The 18,265-nt window shown below is 36.1% G+C and overlaps 2 protein-coding genes across 16 annotated transcripts in view; one reads left to right on the top strand and one right to left on the bottom strand.

The window, feature by feature from the left end:
* The window catches only part of Tgs1 (trimethylguanosine synthase 1), a 45,012-nt gene extending 40,450 nt beyond the window's left edge, over positions 1-4,562 (bottom strand). Inside the window, exon 1 of one of the 3 annotated variants that reach the window (XM_048782904.1) lies at positions 4,296-4,562. In XM_048782904.1, coding sequence (XP_048638861.1) covers positions 4,296-4,399 — 104 coding nt within the window. In that variant the 5' untranslated portion in view covers positions 4,400-4,562. The remainder of the gene's footprint in view (positions 1-4,295) is intronic. The other 2 variants (XM_015485796.2, XM_048782905.1) reach the window with 2 other exon arrangements.
* A 52-nt stretch (positions 4,563-4,614) lies between these two features.
* Tmem68 (transmembrane protein 68) overlaps positions 4,615-18,265 on the top strand; it is a 30,133-nt gene continuing 16,482 nt past the window's right edge. For 2 of the 13 annotated variants that reach the window (XR_007340542.1, XM_015485797.2), the window contains exons 1-4: positions 4,615-4,751; positions 9,373-9,417; positions 10,029-10,422; positions 18,026-18,193. Coding sequence is in view for 11 of the 13 variants with exons in the window: in XM_015485797.2 (XP_015341283.1) it covers positions 10,098-10,422; positions 18,026-18,193 (493 nt within the window). In the remaining 2 variants the exon portion in view is untranslated. Of the gene's footprint in view, positions 4,752-4,823; positions 5,132-9,372; positions 9,418-9,816; positions 9,934-10,028; positions 10,423-18,025; positions 18,194-18,265 lie in introns of those variants that run through there. The other 11 variants (XM_048782907.1, XM_048782906.1, XM_048782910.1 and 8 more) reach the window with 11 other exon arrangements.

Genomic DNA, 18,265 nt, shown 5'->3' with positions numbered 1-18,265 from the left:
GTATTACATGGGTACGATCACAGGTAAATATAGGGTCTTCAGTTTCTAGAACAGTCCTACTAATTCTTATTAATGTTAAGGTATTTCAATAGGGCATCAGTTATTCTAGTGACTTTAAATATCTTAATTAGAAAGATTCAATGAAATCTATATGCCATATCAACTGGCGTGATAGTAGAAAAAATTTGGTGACACAGATAAGGGGTAGAATTGCAGGGCTACATTTACTGGCTTTTTTCTTTTTCTTTTTCTTTTTTTTTTTTAAGGCTTTTACTAAAACTCAATTTTCTACTTGAATGATGTAAAGATAATCATACCACAAGGGGCTTCTGGAAGACCTGAAGGAAAAAATAATTTTTTTTTTAAAAGAAAAAGTTATTCTGACACTTGTCAAAATGGTAACAAAGATTTTATTCAAGATTACTGTGATAGGCATAAAGACCACAGCAACAGGGTAGAGAGATCTGGCTTAACCATCAATACAGCAGGCAGTTGGGGAAATATAGGTGTCGCGACCCCTCGCCGGCAAGGGAAACACGACACAGGATTCTTCTTTCAACAGTTTATTCAGGCCTTGAGTCATGTATCATCTTCTAGCGCCCTGCCGCCCGACACACCCAAGCACAGCTTAATAAAGCCCCCCACATCCCAATCCCAAGCCGCCACGTGGATCTCTCTCATAGGGTGGTAAGGGATTGCGCGCCAACTCTCCATAAAAGGAGTTGTTTATCACAGGCCACAGTGGAAGCCGGCGCCATCTTCTAATGGCGGCCACGGTCTAAGAATGGCTTACCACATATAGGCTGTAAGTAGAGTCTGTAACTGGAAAATTACTAAGAGGACAAATCAACAGTAAGAGGTTCTTGCTACAGTGATGACCAGTATTCTCAGAAATCAAGGATTGAAAATTCTCACTAAAAAGATTTTGCAGGATTCTTGATAAAACTGGGCCAGGAAGGCTGAAGACAAGGCCCCCAAACATGACCTAATTTTAAAGAAGGCATAGAACATTTGGTCAAGGAGAGGCTGTCAGTAGAAAATGTAAAACAACAAGGCATTATCAATCCAATGGACTTTTGCCTACTCTACTGAATTCTTTTTTAATTTATTTTTTTAAAAATTTTATTTGTTCTAATTAGTTATACATGACAGTAGCATGTATTTTGACACACTGTACACAAGTGGAGTATAACTCTTCATTCCTCTGGTTGTACATGGTGTGAGTCACACAGGTAGTGTAATGGTTCTAGTGGATTCTCATTTTGCTTGTTATTTTAATTTTAATAGTTTTCAAATGTTAATTACTCCTTCACTAAAACACTTGATGGCAGTATACTTAGGCTTGCTGTTTCTCAGTTAATCTGTCAGGTTTCTTTTCATTTTAAAAAAATGTTGGAATTCCTCCAGAATGGAATCCCCTACCCTTGAAACTAATGGTTTTTTAGGACCAGCACAGAATTCTCCAAGGCTCCAAACTAATATATCCAACTCCTTATACAACCCATCCATATCTAGCTTGTAGGTACCACAGAATCAAAATATACAAAATCAAATTTATAATCTCTTCACCATTGCCCCCAAATAAAACTAATATTCTCCAGGGATTATTATCAGTGAAAGGCAGCAATATAAGACCCAAATCAGGAATTTACCTTTAACTTAGTCTCCTGTTTTCCATTCTTTATCTTTTCTTTATTCCCCCACATCCACTCCAATCTCCAACCCCAATAATTCCTCTCCCATCTTTTCCCATTTCTATTGCCATTTATCCTAATGCAAGCAAATATTTTTTCTTGCCTGGACAACAGGCTTCAGTGGTTCTCCTGCTATCCACTGCCAGAGTAATCTTTAAAAACTGCTAATCTGGGGCTGGGGCTCAGTGGTAGAGCACTCGCCTAGCATGTGCGAGCGAGGTGCTGGGTTCGGTCCTCAGCACCACATAAAAATAAATAAAATAAAGGTATTGTGTCCAACTACAACTTAAAAAAAATGTTAATCTGATTATGTCATTCCAAGTATAAGGTTTTCCTATATAGATGCTCCTTGATTTATGATGTGGTTATTTCCAGATAAACCTATCTTGAACTGAAAATACATCCACCAAATATCCTAGTTCAGTAACACAGTAAACTGTAGAGATTGTTTTCATGGGATTGGGACTGTGAGATGTTGCTTCTGCTTTGCCTAGCATCACAAGAGTATGGCACTGCATATTGTTGGCCAAGGAAAAGAACACAATTCAAAATGTGAATATGATTTCTCCTGAATAATTTGCTTTTGCACCATCATTAAATTGAGTCATTGTGAATTCAGGGACTGTATAAAGTATCCAATGTCCTGTATGTCTTTACTCTGCTGACTTTACCAACCTTATCTCCTGTTTTTCCTTGCCAGTCACTTTGTTTGGTTTCACAGGCTTTCTTTTGCTTTTCCTAGGGTTTATCAAAGTTCAGCTTGCAGGGAATGCTTCCTCTCACTCAATCTTACCCCAGTTTATTACCTTTAGACCTCTTTCCAAATGTTACTTTTCCCCCAAAACCTCTGTGACCCTTGGAGAAAAGTTAGGTTATCAGTGAAGAATCAAATACTTCTCTCATGGCACTCATAACTATAATTAGTCAAGTAATTATATAATCAGCTTTCTTAAAATTAATATTGATCTCCTTTGCTAGAAAGAAAATTCAATGCAGGCAGGGACAGGCTTTAAGTACCCCAGTGCCTTCCAGCATATCTGATACACAGGGGATCAGAAAGTACTCATCAAATAAATACATATGACTACAAAGGGGACAATACTTTTGAAGCCAGATTTAAAGTTAGGTAGTCAGTGTAGTTAGATAAATCCGGGTCTAATACCGAGTGAAATCTAAAATGGAGGCCATGCTGGCAATGATTCCGGGAATGCAGGACAACTCATGGAATGTTAAAGTCCTGAAAAGGCCCTAGGCCAAAGTCCACCTCCAAGAAATGTCAATGAACAGCCCCCAGCAAAAAAGGTGCTGACTCAGAAGTCCTTCCTGACCAGATTACTTCTTTGGCCCACCAGTGTCCCACCCCGCGGGCCTTCCCACCTACATTCCATCACTGAAAGAACTATAAAAAGGGGAGACAACATCCCTTCCATGGATTCCACCTCTTGGGTCCCCTTCTTCCTCCGGGAGAAGTCTTTTCTGCTGTAGTTTAATAAACTTCTAATTTCTACTCTGACCTTGCCTCGGCGTGCTTCTTTGGTGTTATTCTTCAACACTGGGGAAGCAAGAACTCGTCACCGGTCAACAGCGGTAACACTTTTACATTAAATTTAATATGGAGTTTACTTTTTTGGGTTTAATTTTCAGATTACTTCACAAAAACACACAATGAAAAATAATTTCTTCTAACTTAAATTCTCCTACATTAAACTACATTTATAATCTATCACCTGAAAGTCACTTCCAATGACGATTTTTTTGGTGTGTACTGGGGATTGAACTCAGTGGCATTTAGACCACTGAGCCACATCCCCAGACCTCTTTTGTATTTTTCATTTAGGGACAGGGTCTCACTGAGTTGCTTATCGACTCGCTTTTGCTGAGGCTGGCTTTGAACTCACAATCCTCCAAACTCAGCCTCCAAAGCGGCTGGGATTACCGGCGTGCGTCACCGCGCCCGGCCCAAAGGGGATTTTAATACAAGCGGCAGAATGCAATAATTAGGGTAACTATACCCGTTTCAGAAATGAAAAAATCTTTAAATGGCTTAACCTACCTATAAAGAAAACAGTCTCTAGATTACGATTTGCACCCCGCCCCACTCTACTTTTCTTGCAATTTTTACCTTCAATATTTTCCCCAAACAAAGCTATCTCCAAAACAGTTGTAAAAATAGTTAAGCCTTTCATCTCAAACAGCTAGATTTTCCAAGTACACGCATTTGAACAGATTTTAATGTTTGAAAAGAGAGGCTAACCAAAACCAGGTTACTCAACTTCAAACCTTCACATTCATTTGGAATTTCGTTTTACATTTCCCTTCCTCCTAACTTTAAAATGCCCTCTCAATCTGTAAACAGGAAGTGATATGTTTAAACTACCACGTTTTCCCCTACCAGCCTACGAGGTCAGCCTCAGTGGTTCACCTAATACTCGCCGTGGGCGACCACTCCGTTACCTCTCCCGGGTTTTGTTTTCCTTCAACACCGCCCTGCCACAGGGTCGAAAAATCTGTTTATAAGGAACCATTACAAGTGTATTTGCCACGCTGACATTACTGGGCAACAATAGGGCCAGAAATGAAGAGAGATCAGTTTCTACTTACTCCACAAAAGCCCTGGAGCAGAGGCAATGGATCTTACAGTCCTCCTCCCGCTCGTCAATGAAGAGAAACATTTCGGCCACGTGGTTCCACTTCTCGCAGCACATTTTGCCCCTTCAAGGGTCTTCCTGACGCACGACACTCGGACTAGGTTTCTGGTTCGTTACCGGAGACCAAAAGGAGGCCTCCGGTGTCCGCTGGGGGGTGAGAAGCTAGGAACCGGCCCCGGCATGGAGCAGCCTAGAGCCAGCGGAGGAGCCGCCACAGGAAGTTGCTCCGGGCGGCCACAGGAAAGGGCGGGGCGAAGGCGGTGTCACACCTAACTCGGCCCGGGCTTCCTTTTTACTGATTGGGAAACCCGCTCTGCGAATCTGCCCGTCTCACTTCGAAGTTAAGCCACTGAGTTCCTTCTGCCGCTGGAAGGTGAAGGCGAGTTGCCCTTATCTTTCACCGTCTTAGGTGCGTCCGTCTCCCCTTGACTTCCCCGGGCTCCTCCAGCCCGGCGTCGCGTCTGTAGCGCGCGGCTGGAAGCGGCGAAGGGCGTGCGTCGGGTCTCCCCGGGCCTCTCCGGAATGCCCCGTCGGCGCGCTCGGCTTTCCGCCTTGTTGGGTGTTCGGCTCGGGCCCCTGGCTGACCGGAAGGAGAGGTCCTGTCTGGGTCACTATCAGTCCGTGTCCCCCGTCTTGCTCTCGAAAACCTCCGATTCAGCGCGTTTCGTCCAAATTTCGGTGGCTGGGCGAGGTGTCTTGAGCCTCATTAGAGATCTTCTTAGCTTGCCGGGTGACTTCCCAGATCCGGGAAGCCTGACTGAACCTCCTGGGTATGGAAGCTAGAGGAAAGTATGTGGCGACTGCAGGCCGCGTGGGTGCTGGTCAGGAGTGTTCGCGTCCCGAAGCAGGCTTGGAACCTTGGTTTATGCCCCTTTACTGCCCGTGTGACCTGGAACGTGCCTTAACCTTTCTGAACTTCATGTTGAAAATGGGGACTAGCAACAGAAACTACCTGATGGTCAGCTTGAAGGACTAAATGAAACCATGTATATCAGGCTTTTTAATATGAGTCTGTCCAGACCTTATGGGCGCCATGCACGTAGTCACTGGGGTTTGTAAGCCTGTTAAGCAGGTATCAGCCTTCAAAGCTGCTAAATATCTTTAACAAGAAACTGGAACAGTACTCTTGACTTTGAAAAAAAGAAAAAGTTGAGTGTAGTGTTCCTTGAGACTCCTAGGCAGCCACCTTTCGAAAAAGAAAGTTCAAGGTTGAAAGTTGATTTTTGGGTTATGAATGCCAAGATGATATTGGCACTTCTTTAGAACTATTTAAGAACTAGTTAAAATTCAGACATTTGAAATGATTCTAAGTATTTCGGTTACTCTTCTGAGTGGGTGGAAATAGAAGACTAGTTTTCAAAGGAAATGTTTATTCCTGCATCCTTAACTGTTGCCACACTTTGAGGGCAGAGATATGCCGAATTTAGCCATTTAAGAAGGCCAAAGAAGTAGCATTTTTTTTTTAGTATATACATGTGAAAACATGTAGCATTTACCTTTCTCTGCCTAACAGTTCACTAAACATAATGTCCTCCAATTTCCTCCACGTTGCTGCAAATAACAGAATTTCATTCTTTTTTTTTTTATGACGAATTGTGTGTAGATATGCTACAATATTTTTGTCCACTCAATTGTTGATGGACACCTAGGTTGATTCCATATCTTAGCTATAGTGAACAGTGCTGCAATTAATCATGGAGTGCAGGTGACTCTTCTACATACTGATTTCACTTCTTTTGGATATATACTCAGTAGTGGGTCTGTTGAATCATAATTCTATTTCTAGATTTTTGAGGCGCCTCTATACTGTTTTCCATAATGGCTACTCTAACTTACATTACAGCTAACGGTGTATGAGAGTTCTCCTTTCTCTGCATCCCTGCCAGCATTCATTATTTTGGCTTAGTTGTTCTTGCTTAGAATTGCTTTAGCTGTTGTAAGTTTTTTGGTTCCATATGAGTTTTGGGATTTTTTTTTTTTTTTTCTAGTTCTGTGAAGAATGTCATTGATATTTTGGTAGGGATTGCTTTGAATCTGATGATCATTTTGGGCAGAATGGACATATTAACACTGTTCTTTCCACCCATGAAGAGGGCATGTCTTTCCATGTTTTGCATCCTCTTTAATTTCTTTCATAATTGTTTTGTAATTTTTATTGTAGAAATTATTCACTTCCTTGGTTAAATTTATTCCTAGGTTTTGTTTTGTTATTGTAATTATTGTGAATGGAATTGATTTTTTTCTCAGTAGTTTCATTTTTAGTGTATTATTAAAAAAAAGCAATTGACTTTAGTGTGTTGATTTTATGTCCTGCCACCTTACTGAGTTTATCAGTTCAAACAGATTTTTGATGTATTTTAAAGAGAGGATTGGTGCCTGTCAAGAGTGTGTCCCTGGGTTTGACCCCCAGCACCAGGGAAAGGGAGAGGAGGCAGGAGAGGTTTGGGTTTGCCAGATATCTTGACTGAAATATTAGATAAACTGTAGCTTCATTCATATAACTTCTGAAGTTTAAGAGGTTGTCTAATGGACTTACGTAAAAGATAGTGAGATAAGTATGAGAGACCTTTTTAGTAGTTATGGATGGTTTTGAATATGGAATGGGGCACCCTTGTGTGTGATTTTTAAAAAAATTTAAATTTTTTTAGAAACGTTAAAATCAAAATTGGGACTGGGTGACCATTTGTGGAAGGGATTCTTATATGTGGCACTGTTAAAAGTCTACTTGATTTTGTGTAGGTTTCCATATAATCCTTCTTGGAGCCCTACCTGTTCTGTTTGTCTTCCCTTTTCTGTGCTCATTATGTATGCTGAGTAAGGATGTGATTAAAAGGAGAAGAGGGATACTATAGTTCCCCTTTTCCCATGGTTTTACTTTCTGCAGTTTCAGGTCTTTGGTCATCCCCAGTCCACAAACATTAAGTGGAAGATGCCTGAAATAAACAAATTAAAATTTTTAATTGTATACTGTTAGGAGCAGCATAATGAAATCTTGTGCTGTCCTTCTCCATTCTTCTTGGATGTGAATCATCCCTTTGTCCAGTGTATATGCTACCTGTCCATTAGTCACTCAGTAAGTACTGCCTCAGTTCTGAGATTAAGAATCACAATATTATATCCACATGTGATGGTGCACACCTATAATTCCAACTACTCTCTGGAGGCTGAGGCAGGAGGATTACAAGTTCTAGGCTGGCCTCAGCAATTTAAGGAGGCCCTGTCTCAAAATAGAAAAATAAAGAGGGCTGGGATATAGCTTGGTGGTAGAGCATTCCTGGGTTCAATCTTCAGTACCACACACACACACACAGGTTGTGATAGTGCAATGATTGTGTTCAAATAACCCCTAATTGTCTTTACAATGACCCCCAGAATACAATAGTGTACTGGAAATTTGGATATGCTAAAGAGAAGCTGTGACATGACTCCTTTAAATGAAAAGGTAGAAGTGCTCAATTTCATCATAGATATGTATGTATAGGAAAAAACATAGTATATAGGTTGTTTCCTTTATTTGAAATTCTTGATGCTAAGTGTTTTATATTTTGGATTTTTTTGGATTTTGGAAATTTGCATGAACATAATGAGACATCTTGCTGATGGTACCAAAGTCTGAATACAAAATTAACTTAGGTTTCATATACACATTATACATATAGCCTTAAGGTAATTTTACACAGTATTTTAAATGCACCTGCGTTTTGACTGTGCCCTTTTACATAAGGTCAAGTATGGAATTTTCCACTTGTTGGAAGTGTCTGATTTTTTAAACTATATTTATTTTTATGTGGTGCTGAGGATCAAACCCAGTGCCTTACACGTGAGGCTGGCGTTCTACCACTGAGCCACACTATTTTACATTCCAGTCAGCAATGTATGAAATTTCTGATTTCTCTACATTTTCATCAACACTTAATATTTCCTTTCTTTTATTGTTGCTGTATTTTTTTAATTTTATTTTTTTCTGAGTTTCTAACTCACTGCCTTGTACATGGTAGGCAAGCAGCACTCTGCTATAGCCCTAGCTCCTATCATTTTTGAAAGTATTGAATTTGATATGTTGCATTACAAATGTGCAAACACAGATGAATTACAATTATAGTGATTCAGCTCTTTAGGTGGATTGGTTAGAATATGATATACATAAAGCCCAGGTTGAGGTCTTAATGTATGTTGTGTTCATCTCCTGTTAATGTAACAGGCCTAGGTTTCTCATAAGTAAATGCTGTTGGTTACAAGGAAATTAGACTAAATCCTCAGTAGCTGGAAAAGTCCTCAAAATATGTGTATTATTAATAAGCCAATTCGCAAGAAAATCTTGGCATAAAGACAACTATATGTTGTCTTGAGTGTATGTCTGTTCTTTTCTCTGTTCCTTTCTTTCATTTATTTATTTCCTGCCTCAGCCACAGTGGATTTGAGATAATTTTCATTAAAGTTATGTAATATGGAATAATGGTAAAATATCGCTAAGAATAGAATCAGAACCAGAGAAAATATGAATGGAGAGAGGAAATCTTGTGTAGGGATTATGATTTGTCAACTTATCTGGTAAAGTTAGTAAAGAGAGATAGTCAATTACTCATTCCGACTTTTTCAGAAGAAGTAAATCTTTTTATAGCTCCGTTAAAATAAATTCTTAGGTGGAGCTTTGTATAGTGGCACTAAACAATTGTCCATAGCAAACAGCGGTAGCATGACTATAATTCTTAATTGTGACATACTATCTTGGGACTATAATCATTTTCGTTAAACATTTGTAAATATCTTGTGCTATTTATTTTATAGAAATTCAACTCAAGGTATTAATGATTGTCTTTTTATATACATATCTATACATACTATAGATATGTACATAACGGAGAAGATACGTACATATGAGAAGATACATTTTTGGTATTAACAGAGAGAGATGCTAGAGATTGAACCGAAGGCATTGCTTATGAAAGGTGCTGTTCCCTCGTGCTACATCCCCAGCCCAATCTTTTTCTTTAGTCACATATTTCTTCCATTTGCTTACTGTTTTTCAGAATATATACACTGAAGCTTGGGAAAAGATATTTATGTAATTTCTGGTAAGTTAAATGACCATTTTAGAGCTGAATTAATAGAATAATTGTACAGCTGTATTTTTAAGCATTTAATATTTAAGAAAAAAATTTAATGACTATAAGATAAAAGGCAGTATTGATAATTTTTTTTATTATATAATGTCAAAAGAATAGATAGCTTTTCTGTGAACCTGTTTCTTTATAAAAGACAGTATCCAAAAATGTATGTCATCATTTTCTAAAGAATTTGGTTATTTTTTTACCAAATTAACTATTAATGTATTCTTTTGTGAAGAACATATTTAATTTCAACATAATCTTGTATAAGACCTAAATGTTTAATATCTGTATTTGAGATATGAGTCAAATTATTAAGGTTGATCTGAAATTTCATTCATTAGTTTTTTCTTCTTTCACTTACAGCTTGCAAGTTATTTCAAAAGCTAAACCCAACACACTCATGAGTAAACAGTTGAAACCTTATCATTTTCACATGTAAACCTGCAACAAAGTTAAGCATTAATCATCTACTTATTTTTGGTATTAAGAAATGACTAAATATGCTACTTATGTAGACTCCAACATTTAACTTTGTATCTCTGAAGAGAATAACTATGAATTATTTTTCTTTGTAGTGTCAAAATTAAAGACCTGCTATGGCAATGAAGAAAGAGATTGAATTTGTCATTTTCACCTAAAGAAAAATGATAGACAAAAATCAAACCTGTGCTTCAGGACAGGATTCTATACCCTATATGACCTGTCTGATTCACATACTCGAAGAATGGTTTGGTGTGGAGCAATTGGAGGACTATTTGAATTTTGCAAACCATCTTTTGTGGGTTTTTACACCACTAATTCTTTTAATACTTCCTTATTTTACTATCTTTCTTCTTTATCTTACTATTATTTTCTTACACATTTATAAGAGAAAAAATGTATTAAAAGAAGCTTATTCTCATAATTTATGGGACGGTGCAAGGAAAACAGTGGCAACTCTGTGGGATGGACATGCAGCAGTTTGGCATGGTAAGCAAGAATGTTTTGATTTCTCTGTGTTGCTGTCTCTGTGTGGCACTGAACCTATTTTATCCTTCTGTTTTATTAATTGAGAAGATATTAATAAAAATAATGGAAGTGATATTCCTTGTTATCTGTTTGCTTGCATTGTGCACATGTATGGTTTTCTTAAAATGACTTTCCCCAAACAGGCTAAGAGAGGTTATTTGTCATGGTACACTAGGAAGCAGAGCATGATGTAACCTCTGACATCCGGCTCTAAGTCTTGTGCTCTGTGTCTTATAGTAAATCTGTCCAGGTTTGGGGATCCAGGGTCAAAAGTCACAGTGTACAGCAAGTTTGCAAACAGGAACTATGTACCTTTGATATTTTGAGTTCTTAATGTTTCTTTATTACTATTAAAGTCCCTGCTTGTCAGTAGGAGCTCTCATACACTCTCATTGTTTTTCATAAGGCAAAATGATATTTCATCAATGTATACATGTTTGTCTACAGAGGCTACATCTGTGTGGACTGTTATTGTTCATTGAGTTTAAGACAGTAATTAGGAAATTTAGTGGCATCATTTATACTACTTGCTGGGAAACATCCCCCTCCCACACATATAAACCCTTATATTTCAAGATCATATAGAGTAAGACATTTCAATTTATTTATATTCCAGGAGACATGGTTTGATTTAGTAGATTTAAGCAATAAATTTATTTTGTAGCAAAATGTATAATTTTAAGATATTTTTAGGTATTGGAGGAAATATTTAATTCTTAATCTGCTTAAATCTTTTATTATTGGTAGCTTAACATTTTATTAGGAGAAGTTATACTTCTTAAAGTATTGATTTTCTTTACCCTATTTTTTAGTAACATGAATAAAAGGCATTTATGTGCACATTTAGATTTTGTAAATTGTTGTCAAGTCAATTTTAATTATACTTTTAAAAGAACCTTTCATTTTTTAATAACAATATACATTGCAAAAACGTAGTGATACTGAAAAATACAAAGAAAAAGCAATCACCTAACATTTACCATGCAAATGACTTCTATTAAAAATGTTGGTATGTCTGTCATTTTTAAAAATGTCTTTATTATTGTTATATGCATGGCAGATTAATATTTTTCATGTCACTAAGCCTTCTCATAAATATGATTTTTAATGGCTTCGTGGAATTCTGTAAATCCTATAATTATTTAGTTACCTATCATTAAATAGTAATTTGTTTGTAATTATTATTATTTTAAATATTCTTATATATTAATTATTATTCATTTTAATTATCACATAAATATCTTTGTATAAAATCTTTACATTGTTTTTTATTTTGAAGTTATATTTTTGTCCTGAGACTGAGTGTAATGTAAAATGTAGTGTAATGTAAAAATCTACAATTTTTCAAGATTTTGTGATTCTTATGTGTTGTGTAGCATATGGCTTTACTATGTGGAGGAACATTAGTTTGATGTTTCTTAAATGTCTCCATTTCTAGGTAGTTTACTTGGTGATAGGCAGTGAACTCCTTTTCCTACAGTCTTATAATACTCTTTAAACTAAAAACTTTGGACCCATTTTTTAAAAAGCATTATTCCTAGAATATATGAAAAACGTTTTAAAATGCTGGACTCTTAATGTTTAATGATTTCCCCCTGAAAATTAATAAAGAAGAGTCCTCAATAAATATCTATTTTTGAGAAAATTAAAATCTGTGTATTTTGGGACAACTGTCAAAGTAATGAGAATCATAACGTTTGCTTTAGGAAAATAAGGAATATTTTCTCTTTGAGATATTTACTCATTTGTTTAATCTTAGGTATATGTTATTGTGGTTTTCGCTTTTGTTTTACAAGGGAGTTTATTCATTGTCTAAAAATAATGTTTATGCTTACTTACTTCCAGTGTAACTTATTCAATTCATTGGCAATAGAAAAATTTTGGAAAATGTAGGCTTTTGACTAAAGAGGTAGTCTGACCATATGACTTGTTACTTATAATACACAAATACTGGTTTTTAAAAAATCGACCATGATAACACAAACCCTAACTTTCTTTACTGCATATTTTGTTATTTTTAAAGAATTGGACACATTTTATTCACTAAAAGCGTCCTATAGATTAAACCATAGGCAATAAAGGTATATATAACAGTATCAGGAGTTTCCATATATACTTCATCCAGTTTCCTTAAAAGTTAGTATCTTTATATAAGCTTCATGTACTACTATTAAATTATAGTTTTTGCTCCTATTTTGTTTTATTTATGGTGCTGGGGGTTGTACTGAAAGCCTTATGCATCAAAGCAGGTGGTGTCCTACTAAGCTATATTTCTATCTTTACTCAAATTTTAAACTTTCTTGTAAGTGTTCCTTTTTTAGGATCTCTTGTTGCATTTAGTTGTCATATCTTCTCCAGTCTCTGGCAGTTTCTTAGTATTTTTTTTTGTCTTTCATGACCTTGGTACCTTGTTTACTTGTTTTGGCACTGGTTAATTGCTTTAGACTTTCAGTTTGAATTTGATGTTTTTTTATAGTTAGATTGAGTTTTTGAATTTTTGACAAGAATACCACACAAATGATGCTGGGTACTTCTCAATGCATTATATTACAGGAGTTATGATGTAACTGGTTATTATAACTTCAATCACCTGTTCAAGAAGATATCTGCCAGGTTTCTATATTATAAAGTTTCTTCTTTTTTCTTTGTAATTGATAAAGATTTGAGGAAGCTACTTTAACTTTTTCAAAAAGGATATTTTTCTGAATCTCAATTCTTCTAAATGAGTTGTTACAAGGATTCAGTGAAATTTCATGTAAAATGTTAGCATAATTTGTTATATACAAAATTTCAATAAACATTAACTGTCATAATTATAAAGCACCTTTCTCTGATAATTTGGAAGGCACTAGAATATGAACCCCTTGTCTCTTGATCATTATTTAGTTCAACTTAGCATATTTAATGAGTCCCTAAGATATTAAAAATACAGTTTTAGGGTATCAGATTTTTACAGTTATTCCTGGTAAGGAAGGTATTTTGCTATCCAGTATGCATACATGTGTATATACTGTTTTATGAAAAGTATATATGCTTTCTATATATAATGTATTATGTTTTCTGTTCTTTTTTAATAAGAAAAATGTTGATGATAACTCACCAGAGTTATTTCATACTGGAATAAGTTTATTTCATAAGTCATAATCAGCAATTGAAAATCATAGGTCTGGTTTATCATGTACATACCTGTGGTATGGAGCAAGAATACAGACTTTGGAGTTGGGCAAACGTAGGTTTATATCCTGGTCCCTCTGTGTGACCTTGGATAATTTATTTTCTTTTTCTACAGGACAAAAATAAAAGGATTATTCACAGAGGAGGTAGCCTTTGAACAAGGCTTTGAAGAATGAATAGTACCAATAAAGTAACTATTTCTTACCACTGTACTTACAGACTAAATGAAATGGCCAGTGCTATAAGAAAATAGAAATGATCAAAATCGCTTCAAAAAGAAGAGAGAAACAAAATAGACCAAGAATCATAAAAGAAATTAAAACAGTATCCAAAGTTATCTTTCTCCTCCCTCCACAAAGGGCCCAGAGTACACAAGTTCTACTAGTTTCAAGAAATTAATCATGTCAATCTTAAAAGCAAACTGTAGTTCCAATAATAGGGAACTTTACAAAGATGCTGTTACCACTAGTATTTAATATTGTTGAGGCGGAGGCTAGAAGTAGGAAGTGTAAACAATTAGAAAATAAGAGACACTTGAAAGAAGCAGACTTAGTATTAATAAGATAGTTAACCAAGGGATTTAGTGGCCCATAAAATTAAGTGGCCCACATGCTGTCAGTAGTCATTTTAAAAATGGTTACCTTAATGGGGCTGGAGATGTGGCTCAAGCAGTAGTGCGCTCACCTGTCATGCCCGGGGCACTGGGTTCGATTCTCAGCACCACATAAAAATAAAAATAAAGATGTTGTGTCTACCGAAAAACTAAAAAAAAAATATTAAAAAATTCTCTCTCTCTCTCTTTAAAAAAATGGTTATCTTAAACCATTAATTTTTGCTAGACAGGAAATATTCTATTTAAGGGCTAATTCTAACAAAACATTTGAGAACTGTGTGGAGAAACTGTGTATGTGGAACTCAAAAAGAACTGAATGGATAAAGTCTCTACAGTACATATTCCAAATTCATCTATTAATTTCTTGCAATTCCAAATGATTTTTTCATCCAACTTATAAAATTTGTATGGAAGAATAAATAGGAATAACCAAGACCAGTTTGAGAAAACAAAAGTATTTTCCTCCTCATGGAAAAAAAACATTAACATTATTTATCCTGATTAAAATTGTGGTATTGGTACAGGGAAAGAATCATCATTTATAAATCAAACAGATTAAAGAGTTCAGAAATGTGAATTTGGTAAGTGATAAAAGTGGTATTTCAGACCAATACGAAGAGTTACAGGAAAGTATTTGATAATTTTCAAGTAGGGAAGGTCTAAGACAGAAAAGTAAAAGCTCTTTTAAAAAGAAGAGCAAGGATAGTGGAAGGAGACGGTCATCATTATACAAAATTCATGTATGAAGATGTGAATTTGGGGTCAACATACCTTATATACAAACAGAGATTTGATAAATTGTGGTATAAAGGTGTATTAAGAATTGCAATGCAAAAAAATTATGAATGTAATGCACTCCTCTATTGTGATGTGTGTAAGAAACAATAAAAAAAAGACATAGTAAGCTAAATGCAGTACAGATCAGCACAACTTATTTTCAATAAGCCTTAGAAGATAAATTAGGAAAAAAAAATCAACTTAAAAATAGCCTAAGGGGGGCTGGGGTTGTGACTCAGTGGTAGAGTGCTGGCCTAGCACATTCGAGGTGCTGGGTTCGATCCTCAGCACCACATAAAAATAAATATAAATAAAATGAAGGTATTGTGTTCAACTACAACTAAAAATATTTTAAAAAAAGTGTTTGAAATTTTCTTTAAAAAATAGCCACAATTGTACTCAGTAGATACCATTTGTTAAACAGACCAGCAAATAAAATGCAGAGTGTATTCAGAACTAGAAGATGAATTATTTGTGGATGAGAAGTATACTGAATGACCAATCTGAAAAGGTAGACAAAGCTAGGGTTTTGTTTGTTTGTTTTTTAGTACCAGGGATTGAACTCGGGCATTCAACCACTAAGCCACATTCCCAGCCCTATTTTTTGTATTTTATTTAGAGACAGGGTCTCACTGAATTGTTTAGCAACTCACCATTGCTGAGGCTGGCTTTGAACTCTTGATCTTCCTGAGCTGCTGGGATTACAGGTGTGCGCTACCACACCCTAGGAAGCTAGGGGTTTTGAAGGATGTTGAATCTGTGCTCAGGAATTTGGACTATTTTGTAGGAAGTTTAGTTCTAATTGCTTTTCTGAGGAAGATCCAGAAGGGCAACCTCACCATTAAATTATCATAATGTGTAGGTGTATAGGCTTAAAAATTAATTTCTGATGGCAAATTTAAAAGGGATTTATCTCTTAGGAGAAGGTTATCATTATCTGAATTCATGATACTGGTGTCTAAAGCCAGAAGGCAGTTAACTCGCTTACATAATAAATCTTTGCCATTAGAAGACACCTGAGTTTCATACTACTGACCTTCATATCCTCTCCAGTAAGCTAATCCACATGAGAAAACCAGAAAATCAGGTTGATGCCTGGTAAGCATGGTATCAGAGCAGAGAAGAAATAAATTTGTATTTAATGATATCAAATAAAAGAGCTACATAGAGAATATGGCTATTCTTATTCATGGGACCCAGATGACTCAAAATCTGCAGATTGATTGTCCCTTCTTGGAAGTGACAATAATTATCTTTGGGACTGCCTTCTCTGAGATTCCATTGCTCATCAAATCCCCCTAAGTTTGGTGTACTGCAGGTGGGAGCTGATGGAACTACATTTTGAAACTGATATTGAGAAAGAAGGCGATAGATTTGAGTCTTTGGAGATAAAATGCCCAGAACCTGATGACTAGGTAGAGTCTGAGCTGTACAGTTAGGGAAACAGGGGGCATGAGATGCTCCAATTAAAGCAACCATAGGAACAGAAGCACAAAAGTGGGAAAGTATATTCAGGGAGCTACAGTTAGTTCATTTGATACATGAATCATCTAATGTCACTCAATAAGCTGCTGGGATCTAAAAGGCCTTGAGAAGTTTGCACTGCAGTAGTAATCCACTGATAATTTCTGGGAAGAGAATGATATGATCATATCTGTGCTTTAAAGTGACTTAATTAAATAATGTTGGGACTTAATGCTTAGTGGCACTGTGGCAAACTATTGTTTTTCATTAATTGATTATTTGAATTTGCTTTCAACTAGGTGATTTGGCAAATAGTTATGCAAATAGATCATTTATTTCATATTTTTTAATGTTCTGTAAGCCAGAGAGAACCTCAGGAATATTCTGTATAGAATATCCTTCAATAGAGTATTTTATTTCTCAGAAAATTTCTCCAGTTGTATAGTTGATCCTTTTGGTAAGTTCATACAACCTCAGTAATTGAATTACTTGAATTAGAATTAAGAAATTAGAAAGAAAATAAGTGAACAATACTTGGAAAAAATGTTAAGTGAATGAATAAAAACAATCATATTCCCTTCTGTGGAAAAATCATATAAGATCAAAAATATTATAGAATATATAAGGTTCAAAAAATATTCCAACTTAACATAATATTAGAATTTAAAACCCAGTATAAATTTTTAATCAGCTTAAAATTGGAATCACAGCTCTGAACTATCAAACATACTTTCTTAAAAGACTTGCTTCTTTAGCTTTATGGTACTCAAAAAGTTGAGTTTGTAGACACCTGGCTTTTTCTTATTAGGGAGCTAGTGATGCTCTCTGTGATTACAGAGTTACTAATTCTCATTTTCTCCTTTTCTGTATTTTTAACCCATCTCCTATCAGTGAGAACCCTGGCTCCCCTTATACTTAATCTGTTTATTCATTTGATCAATCCCCCTCTGTGTAACCTATCTCCTGTCATTGCCACCATTCTTAACACTCTTGGATATCCTCTTACTCTGCTTCAGTCAGACATCCCAGGCCAAGTCACCAACCACACTGCACAGTACCCTTCTTTATCTGCTCAGGCCATGTTGCCCTACACCAGGCCACCCCTTCTACACAGACACTTCCTCAGCCCACTCATCAATGACCCCCTCATACCTTGTCACCTGGCTCTGACTTACGTGCTTGCCGAACCTTGGTTCCCCTTCTTTTTCTACTCAACCTTATCACCTTGTGCCAGGCTCTTTCAGCATTGGTGTTGTCATGACTCTGCTCTGCTCCTGTCCGCTCTGTGGATGCCTCCCTCACTCTGCATTACTCCAGCCCTTGTTCTGGGCCACCTCTCCATGCCAGTGCACACTCATCCTGCCCCACTTTATGGCTCTAGAACTGGAAGCAATAAAGGGAAAGGGAAAGAGGGAATAAAAAGGGAAATGGCAAGAGAACCATTAAGAATACTAAGCTTTTGAATTATTGACTATCCTTTAGTACAGATAAACTAATAAATATATTTTAAGTATTTGCATTTTGTCTTTTGAACAGGTTATGAAGTTCATGGGATGGAAAAAATACCAAAAGAAGGACCAGCACTTATAATTTTTTATCATGGAGCTATTCCCATAGATTTTTACTACTTCATGGCTAAAATTTTTATTCACAAAGGCAGAACTTGCCGAGTAGTGGCTGATCACTTTGTCTTTAAAATTCCAGGTAAATTTGTCACTGTAGAAAATTATAGAAAGATATTTAGTCATCATGATTAAATTATATGGCCGTCTATCT

Source organism: Marmota marmota, unplaced genomic scaffold, assembly GCF_001458135.2.
Source record: "Marmota marmota marmota unplaced genomic scaffold, marMar, whole genome shotgun sequence".
Lineage (NCBI taxonomy): Eukaryota > Metazoa > Chordata > Mammalia > Rodentia > Sciuridae > Marmota > Marmota marmota.
This window is presented reverse-complemented; position numbering and strand designations above follow the sequence as displayed.